The sequence below is a fragment of the Phalangium opilio genome, unplaced genomic scaffold (assembly GCF_054372755.1).
Source record: "Phalangium opilio isolate 3A_F unplaced genomic scaffold, DU_Popi_V2 ptg000011l_1, whole genome shotgun sequence".
Taxonomy (NCBI): Eukaryota; Metazoa; Arthropoda; class Arachnida; order Opiliones; family Phalangiidae; genus Phalangium; species Phalangium opilio.
The window spans coordinates 6,390,466-6,406,906 of record NW_028324147.1 but is presented as its reverse complement, the minus strand read 5'-3'; the positions used below and the strand labels follow the sequence as shown (position 1 = coordinate 6,406,906).

The 16,441-nt window shown below is 36.4% G+C and overlaps 2 protein-coding genes and 1 long non-coding RNA gene across 3 annotated transcripts in view; 2 read left to right on the top strand and 1 right to left on the bottom strand.

The window, feature by feature from the left end:
* Reck (Reversion-inducing-cysteine-rich protein with kazal motifs) overlaps window positions 1-14,494 on the bottom strand; it is an 83,856-nt gene extending 69,362 nt beyond the window's left edge. The window contains exon 1 of the mRNA XM_089859065.1: window positions 14,378-14,494. Within this exon, the coding sequence (XP_089715191.1) occupies window positions 14,378-14,462 (85 nt within the window). The 5' untranslated portion in view covers window positions 14,463-14,494. The remainder of the gene's footprint in view (window positions 1-14,377) is intronic.
* LOC149710109 (uncharacterized) lies at window positions 1,565-3,739 on the top strand. Its single transcript, XR_016375630.1, has 3 exons — window positions 1,565-3,075; window positions 3,190-3,370; window positions 3,455-3,739. It is a non-coding gene; the product is annotated as an uncharacterized LOC149710109 (long non-coding RNA).
* Window positions 14,495-16,385: 1,891 nt separating the features above from the next.
* LOC149710107 (uncharacterized) overlaps window positions 16,386-16,441 on the top strand; it is a 40,008-nt gene continuing 39,952 nt past the window's right edge. Inside the window, exon 1 of the mRNA XM_089860764.1 lies at window positions 16,386-16,390. Within this exon, the coding sequence (XP_089716890.1) occupies window positions 16,386-16,390 (5 nt within the window). The remainder of the gene's footprint in view (window positions 16,391-16,441) is intronic.

The following is a 16,441-nucleotide window of genomic DNA, read 5'->3' as shown; positions in this document are numbered from 1 at the left end:
AGGGATAGATTTAATTTTAGAAGTAGGAATGGAGAACAGAGTAATCTGGGCGCACGTCAAAGTCCCGGACCCCCTTCCACGCGACGGGTTGGGGTATGTAAGAAGAGGCGGCTCATAGCGACAAAAGTAAAAAGGAATTGCGTATTTTTCGCCGTGCCCGTCAGCAACGTCATCAAAACGTAGTTTAAATGAGCCAATAAGATAATTTAAACTTTTCGTTATTACGTGTTGGAGGGAGGGGCTCTATACTGGGCTATGAGTCGAGACTGAAGTAAATACTAACCGTTCTCCATTCCTACTTCTAAAATTTAATCTATCCCTGATTCCATACAATAAACTCTCGAAAGGATGCAGGAATAGATTACTTCTTTACTGGTAAAGTTGGGCAAAATAGTTACTTCACGCGTAAGTACTTCTGGTATAGTTTGTCCGCTAATTTCAAAGATTTACGAGAAAAGTAAGATAAGTAAGCAAAGATATTATTTATACACGTACATATTTGGTCCATAAGATTCTTTTCCGGAACGAACTTCAGACAGACGACTCTTTCTTGGTTTTGCCTGTCTACCCATATCCTATATCTTAACTTTTTCTTTTCTTCTTCTTCTTCTTCTGATGTTTGAAAGTGGATCAAAAGATTCACAAGCTATTATGACCAGGGCTTATATCGAATTAAATTAGCCTCTTTTACGCTGTTAACTCATGGGTATTAAGAATGGATGGTTTTTTTCATATATATATATATATATATATATATATATATATATATATATATATATATATAATTTTTGTACCCTATTATGTGCGGTCTTATTATATTTTCTTGTCATCATTGGGTCGATCCCAGACTTGTTAACAGAAAAAATATGAATATAAAACCCTCTTAAGACCTTAAGGACCATTTAGACTAGACTAAAATCTTAAATGTCACGTCGGTGAAGTCGCATTACTCGCTTAATTAGACACACGTGCCAACGACTACGTAAAAGATTCGCGGGTTTAGTTTGAAAATTTTCAGTTTCGAGATGGCACCACCTACCTCGTTAGGCGCATTTTCTTTGGCCATAGCTTACTCGATCATGCTTTACTGATGCGTGATCGAGTGAGCTACACATTAGCAGACGATATTTATGAAAAGATTTGGAACTCTTGGTGCGGTATTTGTTATTTTGGTATTCAAAAGTCTTGGACCGACGGGAATTAACGTAAGTCTGAGTTGGCCTTGTGGACGTATGAATGGTCATCTTAAATTTCCATGATGGAACATCTCCGTAAGTAAATGTTGTAGACCGCACGTTCTTTGACACCATTTTCCACTCAGTTTTGACCCAAGGAACATACCCTTTAATTTATGGCAGACTTATCAGAAACACCCTGTATAAATTTTTTTGCATTGCAAACTGCTCAGGGACTCATGTCTGAACGACTGATACAATTAAATCAACTGGTTTTAATAAGTACTGGAAAAAAACTTTTATTAATTAAGTAGCTGGGAAGTTGCCGTACAAGAAAATCGTAAGCCTTTGTTTTCCAACTTGACTAAGTGCAATTGTTGGTTGCGTTAATTTATTCATGAAATTTTGTTTTAAGTTTTACAAAGGAAAAATAAGTTGATATTTTAATTATCTTAGTTTTAAAGTTTTCTTTTGTTAGAAACGTTTAAACTTTAATTACTTTACATCAAAGGAATATTATATTTTAAAGCTCCATTTGTGTTTTTGAGGTTAAGTTCTACCTCTCTCTGTTAAAACGTAAGTTTATGATGATAAGTCTTCAATTGCTATGCAGTCTAATGAGAACGGCACCGTGCCTACCATAATTTTAGACCATAACGCCCCCTGAGATGGAGAGAAATGGAAAATTGTAGATTCCCTTCACTCCCTGCGATGTCAGAGGCAAAACTGTCAGTAGTCATGCGTAGTTTAAAGACTAGGAGCATTCATACCATTTACCCAAGGAGGCCAGACTCCCTGGTGGAGTGAAAATCCAGGCCTAATTGTGTAAATGGTTTGAATACTCCTAGTCTGAAAACTGTGCATAGATCCAATAGGGGATAGGAAAATTGCGCCATCTTTGTTTAATCAAAAACCATGGTATGCATGAGCAAGGAGTTCCATCGCAATTTAAAGCTGGGCTCTAAGGGGACGTATATGAAGATCTGTAATTTTTCTGTCATATTAGGGTCACTAGAAATTTCATTATACTAGATGAAGACTTATTTTGATAGACTTAGGGAATTTAGACGCGTAGCTAAACGAATTCTCGTTTAATATTTTGCCTAGCTGTTAATATAAAGGCGAGGGCTTGTAAAATGTCAAGCATACGTGAACCGGAAAAAGAGTGTTAGGTTTATAAGGACTGAGACATTTTTAGGTTTAGGTACAAGGCGCCTTCTTTTTAGATTCGCGAGGCTTTCGATTCGATTCGCTGATCTAATTGAGAGTGAAATGTTTGTTTAAGAGTATCGGTTATCTCGCTCCCTCTAAACTCCAAAACGCCCGAAATATCTATCGCCTCTCCTCTTCCTACATCTCTCACACGCTTCACCCCTCACTCAAAAGGTTAAGTGAAAATACAAACATTCGCACTTTATTCGTCAGCTGTTTTCATGGGGTAAACATTTTTCTATAGGTAGCTAGCGCTAGCAGCTAGCTTCGGCATGAACAAGGGTATCATCGTGTCGGAATTTGTTGTATTACTTTAATGAGACCCTTTAAATAGACCATTCCATTAATTGTTGTGGATAAACCAAGACAGTGTTCACCATTCGCGGGAGAATAGTGCCGACTCGCACTGCCTCTAGCGGTGTTTGTTGGCGAGGGAAAATAAGCTAAGATGGTGTCCTATCTCCCTATGTGTTTGCTTCTCTGTAGGAAATACAAGCAATGGTCCATGTTGAGGGTAAAAACTTTTACGCTCAACAATTGAGAGCAGAATTGACGCATCAATCATTGGATAATTGGGGTACTTGTTGGATAGTTATTTTTGTCACGTGATCAAGCAATGACTGGCGGAAATGGTGCATGTACTGTACATTTGGTCATGGTTTTTGACCCACTTGTGGAATAAGTACAGGTCAATCCCAAACATACGGATTTAAAAAGTTGATCGTGATATTACATACTAAACGGCGCCCAACAAACTGACCGATTGAAAACGATTTATACCGATAAATTTTTACTTTTGCAGGACTTGATTTAATTTTGATTGAGAGCATAAACCCTCTAACAAACGAAACCAAGTCCTATTTCATCCACCATTAAGCCTTTTAATACTAAACTAAACACTAATAGGGCCTTTTGGAAAGTCGGTGGTAAAATAGAGTCTGGTGTTTGACCACGCACCTTGTTTCCTTAAGACAGAAAAAAAGGTAGGTGAACAACAAAGACGTTAAGTGTGGCTTCAAACGAAACGGACTTTGGTGAAGCTATTTTTAATGTCTTTGGGACTTTAGATATAGCTTCAAACGAAACGGACTTTGGTTAATCCCTTTCTAAAGTCTTTGGATCGATCCACATACCGTCCGGATGTTCCCTCTTAACCCTATTTCAACTAGTAGACGATACTGATACTCTCTTTTGCCAAACGTCCATTTCACATTCCCTTGAAGTATCTTTGAAGGCGTAGAACTCGCGCGCGCGGCTTCCAAGTGAACTCAAGAGAGAGAGAGAAAAAGTTATTTTCGGAGTTTGCCTTTTTGAAATTATTTTTATCCATTTTCTCAAAACTTTTTTTAGAAACTAGGAATGGGGGGGGGGGTTAAAAAGAGAGAGGTTGAGGGGTTACGTTTGGGAATTGCAATGGGGAGTTTGTAAGGATCTTTTTCTACAAGAAAGAGCAAAAGGGGATGAGGGGGAAGGGAGCCGGTCGGGGCTTTGGAAACAAAATGAAAATGAAAAATAAAAATAAAGACGAAAAAAAACAGAGTTTCTTGTTTTTCTAAAAGATTCCTCCAGGGACTGTTTTGACACGACGGCCTAGCTCCTACCCTCTTGACACACCCCCAACTCCCACACGCACACAAACACATCACGCAAAAAAATACAGTCGAGAAATAGAAAGATTGTCCCTTATTCTTATAGCACTCTCGTCATTATTCCAAATATACAAAATTAAACTCGGGTTTTTTTTTTATACTGGCAGGATAGTGATACAAAGTGTTAAAAGCTTCGTATTGGGGTTTTTAAAGTTGCCTTAGGGTTAATAGTCTCTACTCTGCTTTTGTCTTTTAGACTAGGAGAATTGATACCAGGAGGCCAGGCTACTTGGAGGACAAAGTGCAGCCAAGAAGTGATATCTAGTTTATTAGAGAGAAGGTATAAGATGTCTAAGTATTCGCGCGACATAGTCCCAGTCCCCCTTTCAAAATACAAGGGGGGACGCTAAAGGGAGCCGGGCTATTTCGCCTCTCCTAAGTCGGAAAATATGACTGTAATTTTCGTCATTCGCGTCATACTTTTGGACTGGAGATAAAGCTGGAAATGTGGCGAATTATACCTTCTCCCTAATAAACTAGATATCATTTCTTGGTGCAGCAACAAGTAGCCTGGTCTCCTGGTGTAACTGGCATCAATCCTCCTAGTCTTCTTCGTGTATATTCTTTCAGAAAGAGATAAAATGTACACGCAAGACAGTATATACTTACGAATTTTATAATGCGAAGGACAAATAAACGAATGAAGTGACAAAAATTACATGCAGATAAGTATTGTTTTTAGTAACGTAATGGGGTTTTTCAGTTTTTGTTCCCGAGGGCTGAGCTGAATTGTTTCAGTTATTGTATCTGAAGAAAATGTCTTTTATTTGAGGTATCCTAAGTTAAGTAGCAATCATCGTTTATTTCGGGATTCAAAGGCCTCTTCAGACGTTACAACTCAAGATGCTTTTTCTTGAACTCAACTCGAGTTGATTATAAACAAGTTAGACTGTCTTGGAAGCTGGATGAGCTGAATAACCAAAAAGTTGGTTAAGGAAAAATGGGTCGTGTTGCATTTTTTATTATTCTTCCAGTTGAGTCAATAATATGGTTGTACCGTCTACCTTAATTTCTTGGGGACCGATATGAGAGACTTGATCCCTTTAAATATATATCGAAACATACAGAATTCTATTTGAAGATTAAAAACCCTGGAGCTGTAGATAAACATTGTCTAGTCTCCGGGCTCTAATCGAAAGAGCGTATAAAATAATTAATATGTCAATTTGAATCAAGTATCTTTCTAAAATATTAAAGAAGATACGAGTGCAACTTAGTTTGCGTAATGGATACTACGCATTAGGCTTTCCCGTTAAGCACTGGGAAGTACCTCTATTGGACGCCTAGTACCACCACCTGACGGATTCATCCAATAGGGGTACTCCCATGTAGTACTTCGCGGGAAAGCCTAAAACGTAGTGTCCATTTGCACGCCGCCATTACGGAAACTTAATTTCACTCGTATCTTCTTTATTATTGTTAATATTGTAGATAGAAACATGGTTCCAATTGATATATTCATTATTTGATACGCTCTTTAAATTAAAAAAGAAAAAAATTTAACTCTAATAAAATTACATTTTAGGCCTTATAATAACAAAACTTATTGAATTTATTTAATAATAACAGTTCATTTGCGAACCAATAGTAGGCCTATACCAGGGATAGATTTAATTTTGGAAGTAGGAATGGAGAACGGTTACTATTTACTACAGACCGACGACTCATAGCCCAGTATAGAGCCCCTCCCTCCAACACGTATCGAACATTTTAAATTATCTTATTGGCTCACTTAAACTATACGTTTTGATGACGTTGCTGTGACCCGCCTCTTCTTTCATACCCCCCTCCATCCCGGGGAAGGGGGGTCCGGGCGTTTGACGCGCACCTAGATTACTCTGTTCTCCATTCCTACTTATAAAATTAAATCTATCCCTGTAATAACAAAACTTACTTTTATTTATTAATAAGTAAAAATGTATTTATTTTAGAAGAGAAATATCAGTTTATTCGCGAACCAAAAGTAGGCTTAGGGCTATACATTGTAACTAAATTTCCACCGCAGCCCTCGAAGGTCCCCCCGTAATGTTTCCTCGATAAAGAACTGAACTAGTATAGCTGTCAAAGACTTTTGTTTCTCTTTCTCCTTGACGATGGTACGCTCATTAACGAGTATCGTATATTAGAGCCCTTGACGACCTCTCTCTACTTTATTGAGCATATAGCCACCAGCACCAGCCTCCACTGTCCACACATCAGTGAAACGCGCTATCTGAACTTGACACTCTCGATCCTATAACTGCCTCTCTCTGTCCTTACCCACGCGTCATTTCTAACCCATTCCATGGTTTGACCCTTTTGCATTTATTTTCACCGCGCCAAGTTGTATCTAGAAATGAACAAAGTCGACCGTTTGTCGATAACATATTTCATCCTTTTGATAAATTTAACTCGATTCCGGATAAAGAAGAAGGAGAAGGCAAACCCATTTGTGTTTAGTTTGAGAACTTTCCAAAAAGGTTTCTTTTTTTTTTTGATACTGTGTGGAAAAGATCAAAGCAATGATTATTTTGTTAGAAAGTCGCGATACCGCCGATGGAGGAAATGGCTATACTTAACTGTAGACGTATTAAATTGGATGTGAAATTAGAAATTAATTGGTAATTAGTTCCATATGCCTTTGATTTTTACAAGTAGTTGTCTAATTAGGTGAATAGTAATTACAAATAATATTATATTAATTAACAATAATGCTGGTTATTATAACTATATACGGTTTTAACCACGGAGGAAGTAGCGAAAGGAGTTCAAATAGGAAAGGAGAAGGTGTTAACCTGAACGGCACAGTCGTTTCTGTATCTCACGGGCACCTACCTCTGCGCAGAGGGGAGCAGCGAGACGTCACGTGATCTGTTTAGAAATATATTCAAAAAGGTAAATAAGAATAGACTGTTGGGGCAGTTATGGAGCAGTGAGCGCTTCGGAGCGCTTCCTCCGTGGTTGTAAACAAATTTCTCTCTGATATGTGCAGATACTGCAGAACTGTATGATCGAAACAAGGCTCGGTAGCAGCTAAGTATTGCTATTTTCATACAAAATAAGTGTGTTGCAGTCTGATCTTTCCACACTGTGTTTCATTTTATCGTTCAGAGGCACTTTTATGGTGAGTGGCAGAGTGGTCTTCACTTTAGTAAAAAGTGGATTTTCAAAGGAAATGTATTTATATAAATAGATACGCGTAAATATATATAGTTTTCGTGGTTTTGTGTGGATGTGTATTCATGCCACTCTAAAATAGAGTTAGATTCTAAAAAACGGTCCCCTTTTCTTATAAAATAAATATACCCTACTTTATCAATTAATATTATCATAAGTTTATAAGATATGTTCCATAAGTATGACACTACCTTTACTTCGTAATGCTAGAAATTACAGACTTACAGCTCGAGCTATAGTCCTAGCAGAACGACTAGCGAGAATTGAAGTCCTACACTTGGTTAATTTTGCAGGACTTCCATCTTCCTATTTAGTCTGCATTACTAAGCCTTTGACAGCGCTTCACCTGGCGTCGCTTTACTAGAATCTATGACGAACACCTACATCAATCACTTTATGACAAGTTCTCAGTAACCAGTGACAAAATTATGGAACATATCTCATGAACTTATGTTATTATTCAAGCAAGATTTATAAATATACCCTTTTTTTAAAGGGGGGGGGAGTAGTATCGTCTGCTTGATATTGGGTTAAAACGGTAATGTAAATCCAACGACGTTAGAGAGGGATTGGAAGTTGCCAGTCCATTATATCTAACGTCTTTGTTGCCCGCATATCGGATAATTCTGTCTTAAGAAAACAAGGACAGACTCCATTTTATCCCCGACTTCTGAAAATTGTCTCTTGACGAATATAAATCCCTTTTCTAATATATGAATTGCTGTTTAGCCAAGATAAACTTTATTTCTTTTGTTTTAATTAGGCCCTGTACTCTTTCCGTATAGTATTAATTGATTTCGTGCCCTTTTGTACACGTTAAGCTCTATTGAAAGCTAGACTTTGTAATAAATAATAGTATAACTATCGTCATTAAGTTAAAGGCCGACTTCCATCGAAAAGGGTTCTTACGAACTGAAAACCGTGCATCGAGAGTAACAATGGAGCGACCGTGCCGATTTTCGAATCCCCGCTGGACAAAATTTTGAGGGGTTCTTACGAACTGAAAACCTTGATACGGGGGTTCTTACGAACTGAAGATAAACAATAGATATTTTCCTTCAGAGGGTCGTAAAAATCGGGAATAAAATATTTAAGAGACTTTCTATTGTTTATCTTCAGTTCGTAAGAACCCGCATAGCATGGTTTTCAGTTCGTAAGAACCCCTCCAAATTTTGCCCCAGTGGGGACTCGAAAATTGGCACGGTCGCTCTATTGTTAAGAATCGATGCACGGTCTTCAGTTCGTAAGAACCCTTTTCGGTGGAAGTCGGCCTTTAAATTAGATAAGCAAAATATAGAATTTAAATGGAACGTGGATTACTAAGTTGAAAAGCCTATTCAGAGTGGGATATTGAAATCGAAATCCTCAAGACGTGATGTTTGCCGATCCGCATTTCCGGTTTAAATTATACTTCACTTCAGTGCACTCGCATTCGTACATCACGTCATCGTTGACATCGAATACTTAAGCCTACTAAGGTCTCTTCAATTCCTCGTATTCAAACGATACCGCCCGCCTCAATCCATAAGATCTAATCTATTTACTCGGTTTTCCAAGTGCGGGTGGAATCCGAGAGATCCACTTCGTAGATGATAGTTAATAAATAATTTTAAATCCAAGTGTGCATGGAATCGGATAGGAACTCCTCGTAGATGATATAATTTTAAATGAATTATTGAAGAACCAGACAGAAAAATAAGGAAATTTTACCAAATTAGTTAAAAAAATATGTTCATTAAAAGTTCTTTTAAAGGGCTAGTCCAATTTAAATTGTAAAATTTTAAACAAGCCCTTAAAATTGTTATATTAGTTAGTAATGTACAATAACAATTTTTTAGTAATTTCCAAATTTTACCTTATAAAATGTTTGAAAGAATAATTTTGCACCCTCAAAACAAAATCTGGAAGTTTAGGTCGGTTTCCTATGACGTGGAAGGTGAAAATTATACAAGAAATTGGAACATATTTCTTTACTTCTTAGTTAACTACTTGATACTAAATTAAAACTAAAGGGTTTTATCTAAAGATGATAATTAAGTTGTCTAGGGTAAGGTTATATTAATTAATGAAGTTAGTATGTTCGCATTGTGCTTAAAAAGCTATTGATTAAATTAAAATTAAAAACTAATGAGACCAGGTTCGACCCTTGTTAATAGATAAATTAGTGTTGTTTATTTAAAATGGGTTTTAGAGGGATGAGTTTAAAATAATAATAACATAATAGTTTCTGGCTGGTTAACCCTTATAAAAATTTAACTTTCGTGACTCACGGTTTACGCGACACGCGTGCTAGCATTGTTCTTCTTTCCTTTGAGATTCTTTTGAGGATGATTAAGTTCGTTGCTTCACATATGTCCTTCCTTCGAGGAAGAGTTTGGAAGTCCTCAAGTTAGTTGGAGACGCGGGGAATAGTTTTTGACCGCACATTTAAATATAGATTTAGTTGGAGACGCGGGGAATAGTTTTTGACCGCACATTTAAATTTAGATTTACGCGGTTCCTCCAGAGTAAGAGTGCTTGACCACCTCCTCCTTTGCTCTCCTTTCCAACTCTACTCTTTTTTAAATTTTTTCTTCTCCTCTTCCTCTCGTCATGTGTCGAAAATTATCTTACTCCTGAGGTCACGTGTGTCCCAAGGACCACTGAACGAGTTCACTCGGGGTTTTTCTTAAAATCCCCGAGTATCGCGGTTTGCGCGCGAGGGTTTCAACCAGCCAGGTAGATTAGGGGGTAAACCAGCCATAGGGATATTTTGATGTAAAAAGTAAAGTAGGCTTATACTTAAATTTGCTTGTTACAAAATGAGGCATAATTTAAGAAGACAAATACCCAGTAAATATAGCAAACCGAAGTCCAGCCTAACCTAATTTAAACCTATCTTAAGCCTAAGACAATGAATGCAAATTCTGAAAGTTTTTAATATCTGGGACTTCAGTCATTCCATTTTGTTAACTTATATTTTATTTTTTCTGTAGTCTTTGTCCACAAAGACAGTTTTCATTAATTTTTCAAAGGGATAATATTTTAGAGTACATTTCCACTTTTAATCTAAAGAATTTAAGTTACGCACGAGAAACTTGTATGAAAACGTCTAAACGTCAGATTTTGGCGCGAGAAAAATCACACATGCTTTCACTTTTCAAAATTAGGCTTAACCCGTTCAAGTTTTTGCCAATGAGATAGAATTCAAATCGGCTTACCGCGATACACATTGTTTTTATCAAGCAAGTTTATCAAAACATGACAGCGCCACCTGTGAGCCTCTAGCGGAACTAATTACAACTTTTACTCGCTTATTTTCAATCAGAAACATCGTTATGATTTTTATTTCATCTATTTAGTAGATTAAAAAGGACTACAGTTTTTATTATTTAACTTGCTTATTTTATTTAACACGTTTAAAAAACTATTTTGACAGCAGACGGTGATAAAAAAGTTCTTCAAGTGATTAATAGGTGGCGCCACCCGTATTTGATAAAGATTCATGCTCGACAAAAGGTGTATCGCGAATCGTCGATCTCGAGATCCCACGTTGTGACTCTAGGTTTATATATATATTCTATCTCATTGGTTTTTGCTGCATTTCATTTGAAGTTCTTAAATTTCTTAAACTTTCTAATAATGGGGCGAAGTATCCAATGCCTCTATTGAATCTGGACTTCTATTAGCTCGCTCAATCTGATACGGTACTTATTAATCTCTATCGACTCTATATATATATTGAGTCGCACTGGTCTATTCGGATTGCAATGGAATCGTAATTGAACCGTGTCCGCTATATATAGTATCCGTAAACGTCCAATATCTTAGAGATAATACAGCTAAAGCGATAGAGTATGAAAAGAAAGGTACGTAGTAATACCTTCATCCTAGCCTTCCAGTTCATTGGTTCAACGTTCCAAATCATTGAACAGACTTTATAGGGCGTCCAAGCGCGGTCTTGATGAAAAGGAAACCCTTTTCCCGCGTTTTCCTTAATTATTATTGGTTCGTCTATGACCTCGACTCCTAACGTGGTTTGACCCGACCCTCTACCCCCTCTCCCTTTTACCAAATGTTGCCTTCAAGGCTATATAGGTCTACCCCTTTTGGTATAATTAGGGTCGAAATATGCCTTCCAAAGCTCCGTACGTATGTATTAATGGATATTCAATTGGATTGTATAGGGACACTATTTTCCCGCCAAGTTCAATTATGTTTCCCAGCGCCATGAATATTTCAATCAATAATAATGGTATTTATCACTTCGTTATATCTTAATCGCTTGTTCATATAACGCTTTCACCTTTCCCCCTTGAAATACTTCTCTTTCCATGGAGAAATTGTTAAGAATTTCTATGTAAAGCGTATAGAAACATAAGCGAATTAGAATAGGAGTGTGCAACTCTGTAAATGTATTGTAGCTTATATCTCGGAACGGAGTTTAATTCAAGGTCATTTTTTTTCTTTCCCCCTCTCTATCTCTCTCTTTCAACTGGAACCGCCTCGCTCTCTTCCCGCGCTATTTCAAATCGATTTTTCCCCTCTCTGGCCCTTCACGGTTTTTTTTTCGCGCCTTAGAGAGAAACTGCCACGGTTGCTGGTTACTCGGTTGGATTTGAAAAAAGCTTAGTATTGTACTCCTGATTTATATACTCTTGATGGCTTCAACAAACTTGATTTATCATTACAAAATTTAATTTTTAATTTAAAGACAGTAATGCCATTTATTTTCTTTATGGTTTTGGTATGAAATTGACCTAAAGGTGACGCTGTGTCTCATGTCGTTAACTTTATTGAATTATAAATTATATTAGAAAATAAAATTTTTAATTTGAAGACTAGTTAATAGTGAAACCAATTAATTTTCATTTATGGTTTTGGTTTGAAATTGACCTAGGTCATCTTGCGTATGACATCTTTTAAGTTTTTTACAATATATTACACTATTTTTTTCATAATTCTTTACTATGCGCCCATGTATTATTTTTAGCCGTATAGAATAATGCATAAAAATAAATCGATATTGCTTTTCACTCTCACTTTAAATAGTCTGTTGTAGTTTGCGACGTCTTAAAACGGTTTTGTTTATAAGTGTATGGTGTAGTGTTAACTTTATCGATTTCGGAATTAGGCCCATACATGGTCCGGAATTTTCAAAATATATTCGGTAATGGATTATATAATGGCTTTGGCAAATATTTCAAAGATCTTTATTGAAATTTAAGTACCAACGCTTTGGCAGGCTTTGGTTATATGTAAAATATATTATGAAACCCAATTGGAGATTTAGCGTTATGTAGGAAAGGAACGTTTATGTTATGTACTCACGAAAGCAACTTTTCAATATATACATGTATATTTTAAATTTAAAGGACAACTCTCATGAAAATTATATGTTTGGTTCTTTTATCACAAAATAGAGATGAAATATTATGTGAATATTGTAATTTCACCAGTTTATAGTTGAAGACAACTTGGATGAGTATTTTACGGATGTCCCCTTAATTTTAATTAAGAAACTGAAAGGTATTGATTTCTAATTTAACTAAGGGGCCATCCCTAAAACACCCATCAAATCATAACTCGAAAACAGTGTCTCTTAGGGCAAAATGGAGATAGAAGTTACATTTTCGATTCAAAATTGATTTCCCAAAGAACATCCCCCTTAATTTATGCCAACCTTATCAGAAACACCATGTATATTTACCGTGCATTTTGACGTATTACGCGGTTTGATGAACTTCAAAAGGTTTAACGTTATTTGTCTCATTAAGAGCTGTTTGAATATATCTTTAAATAGAAAATTGTGCATTTTCATGTCACTTATCCTTTAAATATGCTTAACTTTACCAAGAAGAGCTTTCTAAGTTACGAATTTAACTAAATTGCATTAAGTTTTATTGTAAATGCTAATTAAGATTCGGGTAAAATAATATTTTAAAATACTTAACACTTTGGGAATTAAAATTTTAGTTAAACAGATATAGCTTATTCATCAAACTTCAAAGTACAATTGCAAACGAATTAATTTTTAACGAAATCTAGACGCTTTAGGATATTTATGCTCTTTGCGAAATTCGGATTAATTTTAAAGTGATCCATTTTAATTTTGTAATTTATCGATGAGAAGCCACTCAAAGTAATAATATACCGGGGGGATATATAATCTTTTAAAGTCATTTAAATTATTTCACACAAAGTTAAATCCACGTGAAAGGGTTAAATAAGTTACACCAACTACTACAGGCCAAAAACCGGGCTGTTTACTTACATGGAAATATTGCTCAATTTCAAGAATAAATACCAAAATTCCTATTTAAAACCGGGTTTTTTGGTTGTTTTTTCATTGTAAAGCACAGGGCATAAAATATGCTCAAAGACTATGTGAATACTACCATTTAAAACCGGACGGTTTACTTATGAAAATATTGCTCAAATTCAACAATATAAGTTAAATTTTACCAAAATTTATATAATAAAAACCGGTTTTTTTTTCGTTGGAAAGCTCAGGGCATAACAAATTTCTCAAAGACTATAATGAGAAAACTACCATTTAAAACCGGACAGGTTAGTTATGGAAATATTGCTCAATTTCCAAAATATAACTTAAATACTACCAAAATTCCTATTTAAAACCGGTTTATTTTTTATTGCGGAGCTCAGGGCATAACAAATTGCTCAAAGACTATGCAAAAACTACCATTGAAAACCGGACAGATTACTTATGGAAATATTGCTCAATTTCAACAATTTAAGTTATAAATTCTACCAAAATTCCTATTTAAAACCGGTTTATTTTTTATTGGGGAGCTCAGGGCATAACAAATTGCTCAAAGACTATGCAAAAACTACCATTGAAAACCGGACAGATTACTTATGGAAATATTGCTCAATTTCAACAATTTAAGTTATAAATTCTACCAAAATTCCTATTTAAAACCGGTTTTTTATTGGGGAGCTCAGGATATAAAAAATTGCTCAAATACTATGCCAAAACTACCATTTAAAACCGGACGGTTTACTTATGCAAATATTGCTTAATTTCAAGAATACACCTTAAATATTACCAAAATTCCTATGCTCAATATTATACAAGCGGTCCGGACGTTTTGCAAATATCAATTAAATTTTTCGATATCAAGAAAACACGTTAAATAAATATTATAAAGATGTATTAAAATTGAAACGGAATTCGGTATTTACCTTGGGACAATGTAGCCGTGATAGTCAAGAAATAAACGTGAAGTTTTAAGAAGGTGAATCCGCCGCCGCATCCCTCTTGCAGCATGTTCTTCACCGTTCTGTTTCGAGCGGCGATCCGGGAGCGGGATGCTCCGCGTTCTGATCTTGAGCTTCTTTCTTCTCTTCTCTTATCCCGTCGAAACGCGTGCACTCCTCTTACTCTCTTTCTCTCTCTCTCTCGGCTCCGCTCCGAGAGCGCCCTAACAGTACTCTAACGTCTCTTCCGTTTCTCCTCTCGAACTCAACTTGGCCTCTATCGTCCCGCGCCTGCCCCGCTACGACTCTGTGTGTGTGACTCTAGTGTCTCCAATCCCAAAACTCTCTGGCTGGCGTGTAGTGTAGGCCTATGTATTCCAAAACTCTGAAATGTCGTACGACGTTTCTCGTATTTTGGTTTTAGCATATTATATTTGTCTATGTGCGCAACCAACCGCTAGAATGCGCCTCTTACAGTCCAGTTTACGTTTTAGCGCCAACCCCTCCCCCCCTTTTACCGAATAATTGAGTTAATATTTGCACATAAATTGAATAAATTTAATTTAATTTTCCTGTGGATGTTAAAGGGATAGTATACTAGGTGATATTAGACTTGGATTCGATCAGACGATGTTATCCTGGCACGGGGTTTCCACGAAATTATCAGCCTCAAATTCCACTACTTTTCCAAGCTTTCTCTTACCTTTTTTTAACGATTTTCCCTGACGTTTTATTCCCAATTGTTATTATTTTAAATATAAGCAGGGATAGATTTAATTTTAGAAGTAGGAATGGAGAACGGTTAGTATTTACTTCAGTCCGACTCATAGACCACCCAGTATAGAGCCCCTCCCTCCAACAAGTAACGGAAAGTTTAAATTATCTTATTGGCTCTCTTAAACAACGTTTTGATGACGTTGCTGACGGGGACGGCGAAAAATACGTAATTCCTTTTTGCCTCTGTCGCTGTGACCCGCCTCTTCTTTCATACCCCCCCCCGTCACGTGGAAGGGGGTCCGGGACTTTGATGCGCGCCCAGATTACCCTGTTCTCCATTCCTACTTCTAAAATTAAATTTATCCCTGATATGAGTAAACAATTGCGTTTAAATCGCATTTTTGAATATTTAATCTAAAACATTGCAAAGCGAGGTGCTCCCGATTTCGTTAAAACGGTGTTTAAAACGTCACCCAACTGGAAGGAATAAGGCAAATTCTCACAACTTCCAGCTAAATTTCCACTCTTGACATTAACCCTTTAAGGTATTTTCCCATGCACCGTGTTACACTTCATTTACATGCCACGAAATTTGCAGTTTGTAGGTCTATACGCTGTTTGTTTGTCGACTTCGAGGAAACGTGTTTGACTCAGTGTTAGAGTAAGCCTATATATTCCTAAATTAATATTTTAAGACATAAACATATCTAGGCAATGTATGGTTTGAATTATTTAATTTCTCTTCTAAGCAACGCGTTTCAACTAGTGTGCATGTTTGCGTTGACATAAGGCACGTTTTCAATCAAGATTTTCTTGATCAAAAATTAATCTTTTCCGGCAAAAGTAGCAGCCAAAACCCGAAGCAAAAAATCGAGATATTTTCAAACCACTTTGCTTTAAATGCACCTTTTCGTCTTTTCAGCCTTTAAACCTTCGAGAATCAGATATCTAAATGAGTTTGATTTTTGCTTCTTATTTTCTTTAAGCCTTGGCCGCTCAAAGTCAAAGCAATTGAGTTACGCCAGCTTTAGTCAATTTTATTTATTTTAATCGCTTGTTTGAAAACGATCCGAGTTTCAGCTTTTCTGTTTTAATTTATTTGAAGATATTTTTGTCTTCGAAAGTGTTGGGTTAGTACCAAAGGTCAATACCTACGGGAGATAAGGATTGATAAGATATAGACCTTTGGTGCTACCGAACATATAAAAAGAGAGTGTAACGCTGCAGGCGGGCAGTCTTGATTTTAGTCACAATAAACATAACATTGGCAACCAACATGGTGTCAGAAGTTGGAGTACGCGGAAATTTAACGTTCTCGCGTTTAACCCATAC